Below are 21,517 nucleotides of genomic sequence, written 5' to 3' on the forward strand. Positions count from 1 at the left end.
TTAGTTCCTGCCGTCCATCTGGCTCAATCGCCAGGCCTCCTCATCCTTCCATTTCTTCAGTCATTGTCAAGCCTTTCAAGAGCCTTTGCTAACTTGGATATTATAAACAGAATTATGCAAAACAAGCAAACAAACACATAATTTCATTCTGTCACAGAACAGAGAATGCCTTTTTTTGTCTGTACCAAAAGACCCGTCTGGTATATAAAAAGGACATACTAAGGTTCCAAGCTGATAGAGATGACTTAGTTCATAGAACTGTAGAGTTGGAAGGGACCGTGAGAGTAGTCCAAACCCCTTTTGCTCCACATGGGGCTCGAACCCATGACCCTGGGATTAAGATTTTCATGTTCTACCAACTCAGCCTCTATGTGGCCTTGGTAGAACACCTCCATCTGTGTGCTTTTGTTTCTGTATCATTCCACTTTAAACAATCTATTTAAATTCTTCTAATTCTTTTAGTTCAATAACTACTTTTTTTAGCATTAGGAGCAGACTACATGCCAGCTGGGGCTGACAGATCAAGGTGTGTACAAGGAAGTTGAACAAACCTTGCAGGGAGAAGTGTCTTTGCAAAGTCCAATGAAAAATGTGCTTCTTCAAAGAAAGAGAATGTCAACAATGAGTAATAGAAGAATGATTTTCATTTGAAATTTAAGCCAAAGGCTATATTGAATTTGCTCAGAACAAAGATAACTGTATTTGTAACTAAACCCACTGACAAAAACCAAAGCATAAACTCAGAATACAGGGGCAAAGATATTCCAGACTTTCAGTTAAGGTAAAAAAAATAGATCCAGTTCAACAAAACTAGTGTTTAGTAGACAGTACAGACATGTTCAGACTTCTTCCATAGTTTCCTTTTGTGTGAGATTGTTATAATAAGCTTGTAATAATCAGTGGCTCTTTTAGCCAAAGCCATGCTTAAAACATTTCATCTGTAGAATATTATGGTAGCTCTCTAATAAGGACACATTGGCCATGATTGTGTGACTTATCTTTATCAGCTACAATCTAGGTCAGGTGATTTGGAAACTGAATGATCTGGATTTTTTATTGCCAGGATTGTACTAAGAACTGGAAATCTGAATGATTCTCCCAAGAAATCTTATCACAGAAGAAACTCAGCTTATGTGGAATCAAATGCAGGCCCCCCATCTTGATGGATGAGGTGCACCCCAATATACAGAAACACCTCCCAGACATATTCTGCTCTTCAACAGACACGACAGGCACAGATCCAACTGTTCTCCAATATCACTGCTGAAGAGATGGTGCCAGTGGACAGCAACACATTCCCAGGACTGCCAGGAATGGTCCGAGTTGTCCACTCAATGCAGGGTCAAACCTCACTGCAGAAAGCGTACTATTTGTATGGATTTCATGCAGTAATCAGTACATTTCTGAGGATGTCTTTGCCTGTCAAGGAGTGTTCCAAAAATCTCTGGGGACAGAAGGCAACATTGAAAGGTGGTATGTGTTGAAGGCTCATGCATACTAACTAGGACCTTGAGCTGTAGTGCTCACCCCCTGCTGAAACACAAAGCTAAACAGAACCATAGTCATGCAGGAGTGGGGGAAGATGAAAATATAGAGTTGGGTGAATTTATTAAAAAAAGGAAAAAGGAAAGGAAAAGAAGAGAAATGACATCATCATTTAACTGATAGATACACACCATGTCCCAAGTGAGCTTGCAAAATAACTAGATATAAAGGAGGGCAGTATTCTTGCACTTTGAATAGTTATGAAGAAAGAGAACTTTTAGCAAGCACAGCTTGTCATACAGGGTGAGAAATCTGCACCTTCCAGATTCTAAAAACAGACGCATCCCAATCCTAATGCTTGAGAGCCTTTAAGTTTAAATTGTGATTTTCTGCACGGAAAACATTTATTTTAACATGTGTACAGTTTACAGGCCACCCTACAACCAAAGTTCTCTGGCTGGCTTAAATGGATTAAAACCAGCAAGTTCAATAAAACAACAGATACAGCTAATACACAACATAAAATTATTTTAAAACACTGAACTTTGCAGCGGTGTATCAGTTCAAAACTGAGGGCGGGGGAATAAAATCCTAGAACAGTATTAAACTATAACTTGGTATAAAAGACCTGGGGGAAAGTAAAAACGTAGTATTTGCCTGCTGCCAGCAGGATATTGAAATAGGTGCCAGGTGAGCCAGGGATGGGGAGGACCTTTCACTATAGAAAAGGCCCATTCTCTCATAGCCACCTGATATACCTTGTGTTGTCCCAAAGGGCCTGAGATGACAACATAGGATCATGCAGGGCTTTAAAGAGAAAAACGCACTTTGAATTGAACAAGTAACCAGTGAAGTTGAAAGTGCCCCTCCCAGTTAGTATTTGAGCAGCCATATTTTGCATCACGTGAAGTTTCCGGAACATTTGCAGAGACGTCCATGTGCAATGCATTGCAGTAATCCAAACAGGAATTTATTAAGGCATCCATGATATCTCTGTCCAGTTTTTGTAAGGGTGGACACACTAAAACTAAGGTGGGCACATTGAGATTAAGGTAGGCACTAAAAGTATTATTTCCTAACCAGAAGATCAGTGCCTGAAGGGTATGTGATTTAAATCAAAGGACATGGGTAGGATCTACTTGGGAGAACATATGAAGAGCTTGTCAGATCAGGCCAAAGGCCCATCTACACCAGCATCCTGTTTTAACAAGTCAAATGATAAAATGCGTAGAAGAAGGACCTGAGCACAACAGTACTCCCCTACCAGCAATTCCAAGCAGGTTTCATAATTTTTTTAAGTCCTGCAAGCAGGCAGTCATCACTACCTCTTTTAGGAGTTAATTTCATAGTTTAGCTATGCACTGTGTGAATAAGTACTTCCTTTTATATGATCTGAATCTTCCAACATTCAGCTCCATTGCATGGATTTTAGCATTATAAAACAAGGGACGAAAGCTCTGTATTTACTTTCTTCACATTGTGCATAAACTTATACAGCTCTGTTATATGTCCCCCTTCTCCACTTGTGATTTTTCTAACTTAAAAAGCCATATTGTAACCTTTCCTTATAGAGGAGTCTCTCTAGCCCCTTGATAATTTTGGCTGCACCCCCTTTTTTATACATTTTCCAGCTCCACAATATTCTTTTTTAGGCGAAACGAACAGAACTGTATAAAGTACTTCAAGTGTGGTTGCATCATAGATACCCAGATATGGAAAGGGACAGAAATAAATCATTATCTGGAACTCATTTGCCAGGGATCAAGATGCAGGGAGGACTGAAGAATTCCAGTGGTTTCTGAAAAAATCTTTCAGCATGATTCTGAAAGTACTTGTTAAGAATCGCATGTCAGAGGCAAAATCACAGCCAGTCAGTGCAGGGTATGTGCAGACTATCTGTTATTTAAATCCTGAATAATAATTCAATGCAGTACAGTGGTACCTTGGGTTACATAGGCTTCAGGTTACATACGTTTCAGGTTACAGACTCTGCTAACCTAGAAATAGTGCTTCAGGTTAAGAACTTTGCTTCAGGATAAGAACAGAAATCGTGCTCCGGCGGCAGCAGGAGGCCCCATTAGCTAAAGTGGTGCTTCAGGTAAAGAACAGTTTCAGGTTAAGAACAGACCTCTGGAACGAATTAAGTACTTAACCCGAGGTACCACTGTATAAACAAATACCTGGCTGTTATAAACAATAGGTTGAACCGAGGTATTCATCACACACTCACACACACACACACACACACACACGAGTGCCTGATATGCCATGTCCACTATGGCTCCTCCTAGTCTCTCCTACCTTCTGAATATAACCAGAGAAGCACTCTCTTTACACATTAGCACAGCAATTACTCATTAGGGAGCCAAGATGGTACTCTACAGATGTTGCTGGATTCCAGCTTGCATTACCCCTGACTGCTGACCATGCTGTCTGGGACTGGCGGAGTCCAACAACAACATTTGGAAGGAACCACTTTGGCTGCCCTGGTTTAAATATATTAAGAAATCAATGCTTGATGTTTTGGGGTACAGGAAGGAGCCCAATCTAACGGTTCCCTTTTCCTTCCTTCTCAACCTCTCCAACAACAGTTTTTCATTCTACATTCAACATTGGCTCTAATTAACAGAAAAGTGTCATCCTTAAGTCTGGAAACACATAAGATAGTGAACCAGCTCCCCTTATATTGTGTTCCAATGAGGAATGGCAAAGAAAAACTTATACAACTGAGGGTATTTATTTGGGGTCGTTGTCCCCCTTCTCCACACAGCATATATCGTGGCCAAAAAGCTTATTCATCCTCTCTGTATAAAAACTCAGCATTTACTTGCATTAGGGTTGCCATACTTCAAAAAGTAAAAACCAGGACACCCTAACTTGGCAGCCCTAACTTGCATGGACCTGTCTCTTGAATTCCTCAACCAGCTGCTGGTCTGTAGCCACAGGAAGGGGACCAGCGACTGCTAAACATACTATGTATTCCATGGATGGGCTGACCAGAACAAGAGGCATGCATTCACTACACAATAAAAGTCCCATGGGTTTTTCAACATATGGTACCAAATTAATTGATAATTCTCAGAGAAGGTCACAGCTATTAATTCCCATCCAAGTACTGAGGGGATCTGCGTGTACCATAGGTGAACATAGTGTTGTGTGGCTTTCTGCTTTCAGTTAGGGGAGAATGTTCAAGAAGCCGTGGCCTTGTTGAGCCAAGGGACTGTCTGGGACTAAATGCAAGATGTTTGCCTGAGCAGAATCCTTTGGCACATCTCAGCCGCCACTGCAGCTGAGCCTGCACTGAGCATGTGCTGTTGCTTCCCCCGCTTGCTAAGTAGAAGTGATACTATTCTGGCGAACGGAATATACTTGGGAAGCAAGAGGGACCAAGGCAGAGAGAACCCATTCCTCTTCCAGCTGTGGAAAAGGATATACAGAAATCTCTTGAGGCACACATAAAAATACAGCTGCCCTCCTTATCTTTCTTCAAGTGTGTTCTGCTTTTATGAAACAGGGTGGAGCAACCAGGCAAGATGAAAAGAGAGGGGACAGGCAGTGATAAAATCTCACCTCTCAGCTTTATGGTTTGCATGTCTGCAAACAGGGATAACAAGCTGCCTCAAGTTCTGGTCCACCCTTCTCTTTGTCTTCTGCAAACACCTTTCTTCTTTCATCTCCTTGTTTTGATCACACTCCTGTCACCCCAGAACCTCTGTTCTTTGACATCAGTCTTATGCCAAACCTAATCCAATTGGAACGGGAAAAGGATCGGAAATAGACCTCCGAGGCAAACTGCTCAGCTTTAAAAGCTGCGTCCCACTGTCAGGAAATTAAAATGTATGGTTGGGGTGGGAGGGAAAGGGAGAAAGTACCATATTGTTTCAGAGCACCATATGGGGAAGGCACCTGGTACCCAGACATGTCATTCCCCCTCCCAACTCCTTCACAGCAGGGTTCTTTCAGCCTTGAGAACCCTGACCAACCCTGACATTGTCATTTATTTAATTTGCACTGATTCTGCAATAAAATAATAGGAGAGGAAAACACCTATCTCCAAAAAAACCCCCATTCCTAGTTTTTGCTACCTCTGTCCTCCCATTCAAACACAATGCATTCCCTCCCCGCCCCCCAGCACAGATCAAACATATTCTTTGCAAAAGGTTTCTGGCAAATTTCTTATCTCATGCAAAGCTGGCTCTGCACATCCTCAGACAGGGGGACCCATCACATATACCTCCCCTTGTATTTTAAAAGGAAGCAGCTCAGAAAAGGAACCGCAGGCAACACAGGGATGGGCAAGCCCAGCGAGTACAGCAGGCAAGACAGAGCTTCTCCACAGCTAGTTTTTTTGTGTTTACGAAAGTATATACATACATTTTTCTTCCCCCCTTTCTCTCTATCTATAATGGCTTTCCTTCATTTTCATTTTTTTAAAATTCAGTAAATAAACATGACCTGTGCCTCAATTTATAAAAGGTTTAAAGACCAGTAGTGAGTGGACATCACAAGTCATCTATTGTCTATGTAAAGAGACAACACGCTTCTTCCCAGCCAAATTCCATACGCTTAGCCCCAGCCTTTTAAAAGAAAAAAAGGAGAAGATACATGTTTAGGAACTAGAAAGCAGGTGGATGCACACACAAGTGATGGACACACTGTGAGCTAAGCTGTGAGCTAAGACCTACCAGGCCTTGTAACCTGGGAGGGCAACAGGGTGCAGCTATGCAGTGGTGTCACAGCCGCTGCAGGAAAGGATTGTCTAACAGCATTGGGTTTCATTCAGCGCCATGGGCGGACCACTCCCTCTACAGCAGCTGCTGGCTAAACAACCTGCCCTGATTCTACTAACCCAGATGTACAATTATTATTATTTAAATGTCTTTGCCTCTTTGTTCTTTTTATCCCCTTCCTTTCTACCATTGCCAATCTACTTTTACAGAAACTGGGTTTTAAAAATTAGGCAAAACACAACCACTCAGGTAAATGGATTTTTAACCGTATGCATCAGAGAAAAAAAGATGATTTGATAACATGTATCAAAGCTTGGAAATACACAATTCTGAAAGCAAGAGAAGACAATGATGCCTGCCCGTCTACCATCTGTATAGCATTGCAGACAAGCCCCACCTTGAAAAGAAGAATGGAGAATAACACTGATCATTGCAGATGGGTTCCTTCTCAATGATGCAGCTGCATATAAAGAGGGGGGAAAACCCCTTGCTTGTTTTACCTGAGACAGTGCTGGCCATGATGGTGAGATGGGTAGTGGAGAGGATGCTGCAAGGGAAGATGCAGAGGCAGAGAGGCAGGAGACTGGCTTTTCTGCTGAAGTGCTGCAATGCTGTGGAAGAGAGGAAGGTCTGACTCAGCTCTAGGGGGCTGTGGCTATCCAAGAAGGGAGGAGAGAAAGAGAAGGAGAGGGGGAGAGGGAGAGAGGCGAAAGAAAGAAAAGGAGAAAGGGCTTGAAATACAGAAAATGACTTCCCAGTTCAGAATATCAATGGGCCTCGGAGGGTAGCTTTTGATACCCAATTCTTTTACAATGTCGGGAGTCTGAGAAGAAACGCAGAGCCTGTTAGCAAAGGGGATAGTTAGCAGACACGCCCAAACTGGAGATTTACCTCCTCCCTTCTCTTGTCTGACATGTATAGTCTAGAAATCAGCTGTTTCGTTTTATGTTAGGGAGTTGAAAACAAAATGTGAAAATGCAGAGTGAACCGAATTTAAGAGATAAAAAGCTTTGGGAAGCACAGCCATTCACAATTTCGCAGATCTATTTGAAGAATGTGTCTGGAATTCAAGTTAACCTAGCACGAAAATACCAGCTCCTATTCTCACCTAGGGTTGCCATTTCACAAGTCTAGTACTCCAGTTCACAACCTAGTTAAGCTACAGTACCTGAATTTAACCCCACTGGCGTCACATGATACGTTTCTTTACATTTATCACTGTTACATTTAAAACTATGTCCATAGCAGGATTGAAAGCCAAAAGCCAAATCAAGGAGTACTGTTTTTAAAATTAATGCATACTTCGCATAGTCTCAGATATGCAAATAAACATATTATCTTTCCCACCTTTCATAAGTCAAACATTTGGAAACATGCCATATATATGCCATATATATATATATATATACACACACACACACACACACACACATATACATACATATATCACTATATATCTAATCTCCATATATATATATATATATATATATATATATATATATATCCATATCCCTTTCTTCAAGTAGGTACAGTGAGGCATGAGGATTTTTTTAATAAGTCATGGCAGATCACCATCTTTTTAATTCCATCAAATGTATTAATTCTCATCTATCATCACATTAATCACCATGTTTTGATCAGCATTGCTTTCTGATGAGCCTAAGAATCAGGACAGCTGTGTTAGTAGTCCCAATTGTCGGCATCAGCCCCACTGCACCTGTGCTGAGGGAACAGCACTATTTGTTGTTCACCTATCAGGCTATGTGCAAGGCCTTGTTACTAACATATAAAGTGCTGAACAACTTGAGACCAGGTCACCTGAAAGACTGCCAGCCCCTGTATAGACCGGTTAGATTAGTCAGATAAATTTTACTCATAACACTGCACCTTAAAGAACATCACAGGGAAGTGACCGAAAACCCATTTCCCCAAAACCCATTTTCTACTATAGTGACCCTACACTATGAAATACCTTCCCACCCCCTGCCATATATGGAACATAATCTTATTAGCTGCTTCAGCCATCTTGGGAAGAGGACAACATATCTTTTTGCCTAGGATTTCTCTGACCCTATAAGATTGGACTCTTACTACTGCTGAATTCCTGCTTATACCTGTTGCTCTTTTTAATCAGTTTTATTTACTGGTTTGATGATACTTGGTTTTAGTGTTAATATTTACAAATCTTTAAGTGGTATAGGAAGTGATTTAGAAATGCTTAAAAATAAATAAATATAACAATAATCAGCACCCTTCATATTTTCTGAGGTTCAAAGCACATCACCACATGCACTATCTTGGCCATTTTTACAATCGCGCTGTAAGGCAGGTCCATATTATCGCTATCACCATGTTGCAGAGTTGGGATTCAGTTTGAGACTTGCCTTAAGCCACTTTGGGAATTTACAGTTGGTGTGATGTCTTCCTGACAGGCAGCTCATGCTCTAACCATGGCAGTGCCCCAGCTTTCAAAAACGAATTGGCTCTCATGTTTGAACATGCCTGAAACATACATCAGGCTTGACTGGTGATACAATAATTTAGGATTCTGAAGAGCCAACAGACTGGAAATTAGTATCTCTATATTGCTGAGGTGATGTAGTCTGCATAAATGATATTATTTAATGGGCATACTTTAAGCAGCTTTCTGTAAGGAGAAAACTTCATGCCAAATAAACTGTTTGGCTTAGATGGAGTCATTATATATAAAACCGAGAAGCTGAAGGGCTATTGAAAACTTAGTCTGAATACTTGAAAGTCAGATAGTTCTGCAAAATCCCCAACCAATAGTACAAAACATGAAGTATTAGTATTATGGTTATGATTATTATTGTCCCGCCCCATCTGGCTGAAGTGAGTCTTCAATAAAATTGTCCTCAATGGAATTTCATTGGACCTTCAAACTGTCACATGGGTTCCAAGCACATAATCAGTAGAATGGAAATGTGGAAAGAGACCCGCCAAAAATTAACCAACAAACACAGAGTATTCTAAGAATGCACCTGAAGAACCAAAAATATTTTCCAAAGGTGAGTGAATGCCAAGTAGAAAGCTGATTCCCACAGCCAATCACAAGCAAACAATCACACCCTAGGCCAACCCCAACCTCTCTCACCACCAAAGGAACACAAGTGAACAACACAAGCAACGCTGACACCAAACTCTACATACATTAAACATAATAGAAACACCGCCACCCAACCCCACCCCCATCCATCTTCCCTCTCTCCACCCCCCTTTCTTTTTTCCGTTTTTTCTTCTCCCCCTAATGCCTCAACAAATGAAACGAATTTGTAAAAATGTTACACGGAAAAAAAAATACGAGGCATTACACTTACTTCTGTAAAACAAGAAAATCCTTAATAAAATATTTTTAAAAAAGTAGAAAGCTGATTCATAAAAGTTACTTGCTCAAAGGTACTTAGCAGACCAAAATTGGAATGAAAGTATAGTTATACGTCCTGACTCAATTGGCTGAAACTCAGAATAGGGTCATTTCACTTGTTACCACCATTGGCATTATTGGCATTGCAGAGCTCTGCAAAGACTTCCTGAATGTTGCAGAGAGATTAAAAAACAAAATATCCCCCTACCCTCAGGTTCACAGGCTAAAAGGCATAATACAAAAGGAAAAAAGAATGGGAAGGAAAGAAGCTATGGCAGGTTTGAATCTCTGGTCTGCTGTGAGGCATACCGTGTGACCTTGAGTCAGTTACAATTTCTCAGACTAACCTTTCTCCAAGAGTTGGTGTAAGAATAAAAGGGTGTGTGTGTGTGTGAGGTGAGATCAGGTGCACCATCTTGTCTTTTGTGGAGGAAAGGAAGGACACAAATGCAATAAATTAGATAAATAATACATAAATATCAGGAAAGATTAAAATGTGTCGTGGAAATTATTGGCTTTGTGGCGTCTTCCAACTCTACCAGTTATATAAAAGCCAGCTACACTGAGTGGAGTGTTCTTTCCCATCTTGAAGGATTAATGCAACTCGTCACTACGCATGGAGCATACAGTTTACACAGAGATGCAGTGTGTGCAAGTGAGCCAAATCTACTCTCTGCTTCTTTTGAGCCAGTGTCGTGTAGTGGTTAAGAGCGGTAGACTCGTAATCTGGTGAACCGCTTTTGTTCCTCCACATGCAACCACGCCTCCACATGCAGCTACTGGGTGACCTTGGGCTAGTCACACTTTTCTGAAGTCTCTCAGCCTCACTCACCTCACAGAGTGTTTGTTGTGGGGGAGGAAGGGAAAGGAGAATGTTAGCTGCTTTGAGACGCCTTTGGGTAGTGATAAAGTGGGATATCAAATCCAAACTCTTCTTCTTCTTCTTCTTCTTCTTCTTCTTCTTCTTCTTCTTCTTCTTCTTCTTCTTCTTTTGCACTTTGTTTTCTTCCTTGAGCTGTGCCTGGTAAAGGAGAATGTGTTCTCTTCCTGCTGCAGGGAAATGGACTTGGTTTCCCTGAAGGTAAGCCAGCTATGAAGGGATAGGCCAGAAATCTAGACTGCCCAGCTGCTTCCCTCTCTGCACAGTACGACCCTGCTGACAGGGATCTTGCAATTAATGAGCCACATAAAACATGGGAAGACACAAAAAGGAATGGATGCAGCATTTCGTGGACTTGATAAAACCCTACAGTTTCCAGTTCTTTCCATTGCCTTGTTTTTTTAAAGGAACAATCTGGGCTTAAATGCAAGTATTTGATGCATTCTAAACCTCCCTTTTTATTCAGGTAACTATCCCATATTTCGGATTATTCTCCCTACTGAAGGTTGCAATCCTAAACACAGAGAGACTTATTTGGACAGGATTGACCTGCAAGTATTATTGTGAAGGACATCTTAAGGGCAAACAAGGCAAAGCAGCATGCAGCATTTGGGGGGCTCTTGAGGAAGTGATTTAGAGAAAAACCTGTGATACTGCTATGCTAGAGTTGCAGTATTGGTAAACTAGGGCAAAGATACAATCCAATGGGAAGACAGAGAAGCGTCCAGCCAGAGCTGAGTCACATCAGAATCTATCTATAAAAATAAAGCAGTTCCTGACTCATTGTATTTGCTACTTGCATTTGGGAGCTGTCCAGGATTCCCTTTCCCTCACAGAATTTGCTTTCTTGATAATTACTGTAGAACTCACCCATGCTTGATATAATGAAATTCCCTGAAAGATGCAGTAAGATAAAAGGAACAAATATGAGCAATACGTCCTGGAAGTATCACTATAGCATGCTATATGGCAGGTGTGAAAGAGGCTTGGAAGCTTTTGAAACTGGCACCTCAGTTCTGCAGAAACATGTATCTAAGATGCAGAATTATTTGATAGGGCTGCAGTGTAGTCAAGTGGATAAAAGGTTTGCTCTGGAAGATGTGCCTTAAGACCTACTTTTCCCATTGAGTGACCATGATGCCTTGGAAAATTGATAAGCATGCTATCAGTAACTCGATGATTGTATGCCTTTCTGTTGCTTTTAAAAAGGACTGGAGCACTATATTTTGTTTTGCTGCACGAGATGACAACAAATTTCAAATAAGCCCGCAGACACGCCTGCTGAAAATCGGTTCCCACTTCTCTCCCACCACTAGTACTCAAACAGCTCCTTCCTTCTAATTTTGCCCCACCCCTTGCCTCTGACTTCCCTTCTTCCCACATTCCTGATGCAGCTGGTGCTGGCAGAGGCTCCTCATGCTAAAGGCTGACTTGAGCAGAAATAAATGACCATGACTATGCTCTCTCCCCTCTCGCCAACAACCTCCACTACCGCTGCTTGTCTCAGCCCCAGGGATTGAGTAGAGGGTTGCTGGTCCCTGGCTCTGGACATGCTTGAGTGCAGGAGCATACTCCCTCGTCTCTGCTTGCAAAAGTGCCTGCATGCTGCTTGCTGCCAGGAATATTCCCTACTGTCATCATGGAAGCTAGGCAGTGGGAAGCAGAGAAGAATCTGACCCCCTGTTGTTTTCTCTTGCTACTGTGGAAGGTTGCTATTCTTGAGACTCTTTTCCATCTTGCTGCTGACACATTCATTTTGGAAAGAGTGGGAAGAGACCCCAAGGGTCAACTAGTCTTACCCATTGCAATTCAGGTACCACATAGAATCTCTGATAGATGGCCGTCCAATGTAATGAGGAGGCGTAGTTCAGGCTAAACATACCCAACTACCACAACCGTTTCCCATAAAGTTTGGTTTCCAAACCATTGATCATCTTGGTCACCCTCCTTTGCATATGTTCCAGCTTGCCAATATCCTTCTTAAATTGTGGACACAGAATTCCAGGTGTGGTCTAACCAAGGCAGAATAGAGCAGTACTATGATTCCCCTCGATTGGGACACTATATTTCTGTTGATGCAGCTGAGAATAGCACCCACTTTTTTCGCTGCTGCATCACACTGTTGACTCATGTTCAACTTGTGGTCTACGTAAGACCCCTAGCTCCTTTTCACATGTACTACTGGCAAGCCAGGTGTCCCACATCTTATATTTGTGTAGCTGGTTCATCCTGCCTAAGTGTTGTTGTTGGCATCTGTCTGTCTCAGGAGACAATGGAAGAGTGAGGGTGGGAACGGGGGATGGGAGAGAGAGACTGGGGTGGCAAATCTTAAGTTCTTTTATTTAGTGTATGCTTGGGGTTTTTCTGTCAGCGTCACTTGGGGAAGTTATCTTTCTATTCGCTTGTTATGTTTCCTTGGTGGTGAGAGGGGTTGGGGTGGCCTAGGGTGTGGTTGATCATTTTTGGCTGGCTGCAGTGGGATTTGTTTGTGCGTGGGTGAGGGGGGTTGTCGGGTTAAGTTAGCCATATTGAATCATATGCTGTCAGTGGGTTATGAGCTCTTTCTAGTGTGAGTGGGCATTGTTATCTTGGAAGATGTTCAGTAGGGCCAGTTCTGGGATGACGTCTAGTACCAGTTTAGTTATTTTGCTTATTTCTGGTTTGACTGTGCACACTCCTTTTTTGACTGGGTCCACGATTACTTGGTTTGGTGGGATCTGCTGGTTCAGACACAGCATATGTCTGAGAAGGCCCCACGAGGGATCATGGGGAGGAGGTGTGAGGAAAAAACTGTTGTGACATTGATTTCTTGGGCAACTTGGAAGGGCTGTGGTGGGATCCAGAAACGACAACCTTCAACTGCTCTCTTCTCCATCAGCTTGGGAGCTTTTTCTGAGACGCTTGCGGGGTATGATTGCATCCTTTGTTGTTTGAGCTTCTTTATCAAGATGTTAATAGATCCGCCAGCCTTTGATCAGTTGTGCTTCAAGAGAAGCTCACCAGTCCTCTGATTCTTTAATATTTTCCAGCCCAGATAGATGTTAACCAAAGGATCTCACAATAGTCATCTCCTTGCAGGAGCAAGAAAGCACAGGAGAATCAGATGCACCACAAGAGCATCTTGGATGGAATGGCTCTCAAAGAGGGCTAGACAATTGCATGGAGGAGAGGCCTATCAAAGGCAACTAGCCATGATGGCTATGCGCAGCCTCCCCTATTGGAGGGAGCAATGCTTTTGAAAAACACTTGCTGGAAGCCACAGACTCCCCAAACGTGTTTCACCAGGACCCCTTCCTTCCCTCTGCCCCAGTACCTGAGGGTCGTCACATCTCTCCAGGGATTTGGCCAGAACAAAGTATATATTGGGAAAAGGCTCCCTCCCTGCAAAGAATATGGAGGAATCAGCAGGCGCCTGGCTCCCAGCCATGCTAGCACCAGTCTGGCACATGAGGGTGGGGTACACGGGAAGGAAGCATTCCTATAGTATAGGGCACTCAATTGGCATTTCATAGAATTGGAAGAGACCCAATAGAGTTGGAAGAGACCACAAGGGCCATCGAGTCCAACCCCCTGCCAAGCAGGAAACACCATCAGAGCACTCCTGACATATGGTTGTCAAGCCTCTGCTTAAAGACCTCCAAAGAAGGAGACTCCATCACACTCCTTGGCAGCAAATTCCACTGTCGAACAGCTCTTACTGTCAGGAAGTTCTTCCTAATGTTTAGGTGGAATCTTCTTTCTTGTAGTTTGGATCCATTGCTCCGTGTCCGCTTCTCTGGAGCAGCAGAAAACAACCTTTCTCCCTCCTCTATGTGACATCCTTTTCTATATTTGAACATGGCTATCATATCACCCCTTAACCTCCTCTTCTCCAGGCTAAACATGCCCAGTTCCCTTAGCCGTTCCTCATAAGGCATCGTTTCCAGGCCTTGGACCATTTTGGTTGCCCTCCTCTGGACACGTTCCAGTTTGTCAGTGTCCTTCTTGAACTGTGGTGCCCAGAACTGGACACAGTACTCCAGGTGAGGTCTGACCAGAGCAGAATACAGTGGCACTATTACTTCCCTTGATCTAGATGCTATACTCCTATTGATGCAGCCCAGAATTGCATTGGCTTTTTTAGCTGCCGTGTCACACTGTTGGCTCATGTCAAGTTTGTGGTCAACCAAGACTCCTAGATCCTTTTCACATGTACTGCTCTCAAGCCAGGTGTCACCCATCTTGTATTTGTGCCTCTCATTTTTTTTGCCCAAGTGCAATACTTTACATTTCTCCCTGTTAAAATTCATCTTGTTTGTTTTGGCCCAGTTCTCTAATCTGTCAAGGTCGTTTTGAAGTGTGATCCTGTCCTCTGGGGTGTTAGCCACCCCTCCCAGTTTGGTGTCATCTGCAAATTTGATCAGGATGCCCTTGAGTCCATCATCCAAGTCGTTGATAAAGATGTTGAATAAGACCGGGCCCAAGACAGAACCCTGTGGCACCCCACTAGTCACTCTTCTCCAGGATGAAGAGGAACCATTGATGAGCACCCTTTGGGTTCGGTCAGTCAGCCAGTTACAAATCCACTGAGTGGTAGCATAGTCAAGATCGCATTTTACTTTTTTTTTTTTTAATAATATTTTTTTTTTAAGGTTTTAAACAAACAAAAAAGAAAAACAACACACACAAAAAACAATACATAACTTAACAATAAAAACACAAAACATAACAATTAAAAACAAACTCTCTTTTCCATTTCCAATTTTAAGTTACTTATTTTCTTGACTTCCTCATACCTCCCTCTTTTGTATTCCAATCCACATTATTTGTCCAGCAGTTTCTTTTCCACTTTTTTAATCTCAATCTTTAATTTAATAAAACGTTAAAATATATAACTTCACAAGATCGCATTTTACCAGCTTCTTTACAAGAATATCATGGGGCACCTTGTCAAATGCCTTGCTGAAATCAAGGTAGGCTACATCCACTGCGTTCCCTTCATCTACCAGGCTTGTAATTCTGTCAAAAAACGAGATCAGGTTAGTCTGACATGACTTATTTTTCAGAAATCCATGCTGACTATTGGTGATCACAGCATTCCTTTCTAGGTGCTCACAGACTGTTTGCTTAATGATCTGCTCCAGAATCTTCCCTGGTATTGATGTCAGACTGACTGGGCGGTAATTATTTGGGTCCTCTCTTTCCCCCTTTTTGAAAATAGGGACAACATTTGCCCTCCTCCAGTCTGCCGGGACTTCGCCTGTTCTCCAGGAATTCTCAAAGATGACTGCCAGTGGTTCTGAGATCACATCTGCCAGTTCTTTTAATACTCTTGGATGCAGTTCATCTGGCCCTGGAGACTTGAATACATCTAAACTAGCCAAGTATTCTTGTACTATCTCCTTAGTTATTCTGGGCTGTGTTTCCTCTGCTGAATCATTTGCTCCAAATTCTTCAGGTCGGGCATTGTTTTCTTTATCGGAGAAGACTGAGGCAAAGAAGGCATTGAGGAGTTCAGCCCTTTCTGTGTCCCCTGTTTGCATTTCACCATCTTCTCCTCTGAGTGACCCCACTGTTTCTTTGTTCTTCCTTTTGCTACGAACATACCCATAAAGCCTTTTTTGTTGCTTTTAATCTCTCTAGCAAGCCTGAGTTCATTCTGTGCTTTAGCTTTTCTGACTTTGTGTCTACACGTGCTGGCTATTTGTTTGAATTCCTCTTTGGTAGTTTCCCCCCCTTTCCATTTTTTGTACACATCCTTTTTAAATCTTAACTCAGTTAAAAGTTCTTTAGATAGCCACCCTGGCTTCTTTAGGCACCTTCCATGTTTCCGTCTCATTGGTATTGCCTGAAGTTGTGCTTTTACTATCTCCCTCTTAACAAACTCCCAGCCATCATGAACTCCCTTTCCTTTTAGTATTACTGTCCATGGGATCTCACCCAGCACTTCCCTAAGTTTTATGAAGTCGGCTTTCTTAAAGTCAAGAAATTGAGTCCTAGTATGCTTGGCTGCTCCTTTCCGCTGTATAGTAAACTTCAGAAGAGCATGATCACTCGCGCCTAATGATCCTTCCACTTCTACCCCACTAACCAGGTCATCAACATTGGTTAGGACCAGATCTAAAATGGCTGTTCCTCTTGTTGCTTCTCCCACTTTCTGGACAATGAAGTTGTCTGCAAGGCCGGTGAGGAATCTGTTTGACCTTATGCTCTTGGCTGAGTTTGACATCCAACAAATATCCGGGTAATTGAAGTCCCCCATTACTACTATCTCCCTTCCTTTTGCATGCTTGGCCACCTGTTCCAGGAAGGCATCATCTATGTCCTCCGTTTGGCTTGGGGATCTATAGTAAACTCCCACAATGAGGTCACTGTTATTCTTCTCTCCCTTAATTTTGACCCAAATTCTCTCACTTTGGCTTTGAGGTTCTAAATCTTGGATCTCTTCACAGGTATACACATCCCTGACATATAACGCCACTCCTCCTCCTTTCTTGTCTGGTCTGTTTCTCTGAAATAGATTGTATCCCTCCATTATTACATTCCAATCGTGGGACTTATCCCACCAGGTTTCAGTGATGCCTATTATGTCATATTTAGTTTGCTGTACCAAGAGCTCAAGCTCATCTTGTTTATTTCCCATGCTTTGCGCATTAGTGTACAGACATTGAAGTCCATTAATCATGCCCCCGTGTCTCTTATTTAAGGATTTTTTCCTCCCACCACTAGGTCTGCGTGCTGTTTGCTCCATTTGGTCTATGACATTTGGATGATCATCTTCATCAATTGATAGACTCCTACCTTCAGGAGCACTGTCTCCCTCCCCCACATTAGTCAGTTTAAAGCCCTCCTGATGAGGTTTCTGAGATTTTTGGCAAAAACATTTCTCCCAACCGTTGTGAGGTGCAGCCCATCGCTTGCCAGAAGTCCATCTTCAAGAAACTGCAGTCCGTGATCTAAGAATCCAAACCGTTCCTGTTTACACCATTTGTGAAGCCAGCTGTTCACTTCCACTATTTTTCCCTCTCTCCCTGGGCCACGTCGTTCAACTGGGAGGACAGATGAGATGACAATTTGTGCATTTAATTGCTTCAATTTCCTGCCCAGAGCCTCGTAGTCTCTTTTGATCTTCTGGAGGCTATTGCTTGCAGTGTCATTGGTTCCCACATGAACCAAGAGGAGGGGGTATTTGTCAGTGGGTTTTATGATTCCTTGCAGTCGTTCAGTTACATCTTGGATCTTAGCCCCGGGGAGACAGCACACTTCCCGAGACACCTTGTCAGGCCCACAGATCACTGCTTCTGTTCCCCTCAGTAGGGAATCCCCTATCACCACTACACGCCTCCTCTTAGGTTTAGTCGGGGTTCTTCCGTGAGCTGTCCGTTCCAAGGTCGCCTGCACATTCCCCGAGTACTGACTTTGCTGCTCGTCTTCATATACCTGATCGACTATAATGAGGTAGAGATCCTCAAATGGAGTCTGCTCTTCGTCTTCCATGCTAGGGGAGAGGACCTCAAAGCGATTGTGTATTTCTAAACAATCTAAACATTTCCACCTACCTGAACTCTGAGCCTTTCCCACCTTGTTCTGGACTGCCTCTCTCCTAAGGAAGATGCAAGCTCTTGCTGCTGAAAGCCACTGCTGGGGAGTGTTCCTATGATTCCCAAATGTTTCAGAAGCATCTTTTTTGTTCCTTTAGCTGCTTGATATAATCATAGCATGGCAGAGACAGAAGGGATCCCAAGGGTGATCTAGTCAAACCCCCAGCAATGCAAGGATCCTGCCCACAGCCAGCCCTGGCTGGGCTCCGAACGCCAGCCTTCTGGTTACCATTGCAGTTCTCCATGGTGTGGAGAAAGGGGAGAGAGAAATGTGTTGCTTACACTCTCATAACACTGATATGAGATCCACACCATGCAGACCTTTCAGTAAGTAAAGTCTAAAGGGCTGTCACATGGAGGATGGAGAAAGCTTGTTTTCTCCTGCTCCAGAGGCCCTTAGGGCCTGAAGCAGTGACTCTCCTTCCTTGGAGGTTTTTAATCAGCGCTTGGATGGCCATCGGCCATGGATCATCTAGTTGAGATTCCTGCATTGCAGGGAGTTGGACTAGATGACCCTCAGGGTCCCTTCCAACTCTACAATTCTATGATTCTATGTTTTAAAGAACTTCCAATGCGCCTTTAAAGCACATTAAAAAGGTAAAGGGACCCCTGACCGTTAGTTCCAGTCGTGGCCGACTCTGGGGTTGCGGCGCTCATCTCGCTTTACTGGCTGAGGGAGCCGGCGTACAGCTTCCGAGTCATGTGGCCAGCATGACTAAGCCGCTTCTGGCAAACCAGACCATAGCACCACCCGCGTCCCCTTAAAGCACATTACTTCTTCCGAAATGATTTGTGCCATTGTTGCTTCCCTCTCACAGACCCACAATCCCCAGAACCCCTAACAGACTACAATTCCCAGGATCATTTGGGGGAAGACACCCGGTTTTTAGAACAGGGATGGAGAATCTGCAGTTTGCTCATCCCCATTTCCTGGGAACCAGGAATGGGACGCTCAAGTGCTTCTAACGGTATGATTATAGGGAGCAGCGTGAATAAAATATTGTAATAGGGTTATTAAGGTAACTGTATCAGAATTATTATGGGAATGTTAAGGAGGGAGGGGAAAAGAGAGATTGTGGAATTCTGGTGGTGAGTGATGAGTGGATGAGGATTTGAAAGGGAGTTTAAATGTGAGGCAGTTGAGAGCAGTGGGTTCTGGAGGGGGTGGTTGGGCAACTAACTATTCAGTTTAGGATCAGTAGTCTAGTCGTCATTCGTGTAATAAAGCAGCATATAAGATAAAGAGAATTTGAGGCCATAAACCCAGGTACACATGTCATCATTTAGTGAATCATTCATACAATCGCCTTTAGTGAGGGTGTAGTACCTAGATTCTGAACCAAACATTGATATTTTTTGCTTTTTTATAGGAAGGATGTGGGTGGGGAGAATTCTGGGATTCATCTCCACAGAAGCATTCCCAACCAGGGTGGACATTAGGCTCTCAAATTTAAAGGGAGCCAGTGTGGTGTAGTGGTTAAGAGTGGTAGACTCGTAATCTGGGGAACCGGGTTCGCGTCTCTGCTCCTCCACATGCAGCTGCTGGGTGACCTTGGGCCAGTCATACTTCTTTGAAGTCTCTCAGCCTCACACACCTCACAGAGTGTTTGTTGTGCAGGAGGAAAGGAAAGGAGAATGTTAGCCGCTTTGAGACTCCTTAGGGTAGTGATAAAGTGGGATATCAAATCCAAACTCTTCTAAAGGGTGCCCTGTGCAGTGCTAAAATTCAGCACCCTTCCCTCTTGTCCTTCAGCATTGTTTTGGCACCCTCTGCAGCGTGATGCCCAGTGTAAGCACACCAGTCGTGCCATCCTAAAACTGCCCAGGCCCAACCTTGGGATGTGGTGTTGGCATGGGAGAGGTCCTTGTCCTGCCCAGGTGGACCACAGATAAACACTTCCCGTAAAACTATAGGAATATCAAAATCAGGCCTTCTCCAGCTGGCAAGATGACTGGGAAACACTTCTCCTGCCACAGAAGGTCACAGCAAACCTGCAAATTCTGGGTTTCCCCATGGCACCACTGGGTTGCTGCTGCTGCTTGGCCACAGCCTTTCCCAAACCATGGCTCTGTGAAGAAAGAAGGACATTGTATTGTCTTGGCATAGGCATCAGCTCTAGGGGACAGGGGTCCCGTGGGCCCTTCCCAGTGCTTTTCTTCTGGGGTACAGCCCCCTCAATATTTTCTCTCTCCCCCCCATCTGCCTTCCCAGCTCCCTCCCTTCCTTAGTCTGCTGCCTCCCCCCAGCCACATCCCTCCTTCTTCTGTGTGGCACAGAGCGGCTCAGCAGCAGCACAGCGGACTCAGGGAAGGAGGGAGGCAGAACAAGCAGCCCTGCCATGCTGCCCATGCCCACGTCACCACTGGCTGCCAACGCTCACTGCTCCTGCCTGGGCACACAACGGCCCAACCCCTTGCTTGGAAGGAGTGGGGCAAGGGGTTGGGGCGAAACGGGCCTACTCCCCACCCCAGCCCCGTTTTGCTCAGGTTGGCGCCACAACCTCCTGGCACATATGGGGAATGGATTCCCCATGGAATTAACATACCACGACTTCCAAGTTGCAGTTTTTATACATGGCAGCTTCCCCTTCTTTCATTTGCTCATGAAGCCACAATAGCCTCTGAGGCCTTTTCTCGCAAGTATCTCACCATCATCTGACAGGTATCCCTCTTGCAGGGCATTATAAGGCTTGCTTGCAAAGCAGCACTTTGTGACATCAGCTGGCAAACAGGGGCCAGGCTGCTGGGTTGCCAGGTAGCTGAATTAATAGGAAAGGGGGGGGCAAAGTGGGATGAGGCCACCATGGGTCAGGCCAGAGTGTGCTGTTGGGGTGTGGTTGTGCCTCCCCTTGTTCTCCATCTTGCTCCCCCACCCGTTCCTTTAGCTGCTCGATAGAATTATAGCATGGTAGAGTTGGAAGTGATCCCAAGGGTCATCTAGTCCAACCCCCAACAATGCCAGGATTCTGCCCACAGCCAGCCCTGGCTGGGCTCTAAACTCCGACCAACTTCTTACCAGCCAGATGAACTGACCCCTTGCAATTCTGCATGGGGTGGAGAAAGAGGAGAAACGTTTTGCGCGCTGTCTCAGGACATTGATATGAGCATGCCTTTGGGGGGTAAAGCCAAACAGTTGGAGAGTGAGTCCCTATTGAAATGCATGTTGTTACAGGTCTCCAGGCTGTTATGGTTAGAAGGTTAGGAGAGGCCTCATCCTGAAACTTTAGGGGAACGCTTGTCAGCTGATTAAGACCAAGGCTTGGCAGAAGGCAGTCCACTGGTGCCTATCTAACGCCCTCTGGTTGCTGGAGTTTTAACAATCAACACAGGACTGGGCAGACTTTGAATGTCAGAGGCAGCAGTGCTTCTGAATACCAGTTGCTGGAAACCGCACATGTGCTCCTCTGCTCAAATTCTGCTTACAAGTTCCTCGCAGGCATCTGGTGGGCCACAGTGA

General features: G+C 43.9%; 1 protein-coding gene across 1 annotated transcript in view; it reads right to left on the reverse strand.

The window, feature by feature from the left end:
* The window catches only part of STMN3 (stathmin 3), a 28,252-nt gene extending 21,163 nt beyond the window's left edge, over window positions 1-7,089 (reverse strand). The window contains exon 1 of the mRNA XM_081011656.1: window positions 6,716-7,089. Within this exon, the coding sequence (XP_080867782.1) occupies window positions 6,716-6,734 (19 nt within the window). The 5' untranslated portion in view covers window positions 6,735-7,089. The remainder of the gene's footprint in view (window positions 1-6,715) is intronic.
* Window positions 7,090-21,517: the final 14,428 nt, after the last annotated feature.

This window comes from Podarcis pityusensis (assembly GCF_964106645.2).
Source record: "Podarcis pityusensis genome assembly, chromosome: 6".
In the NCBI taxonomy this organism is placed as follows: domain Eukaryota; kingdom Metazoa; phylum Chordata; class Lepidosauria; order Squamata; family Lacertidae; genus Podarcis; species Podarcis pityusensis.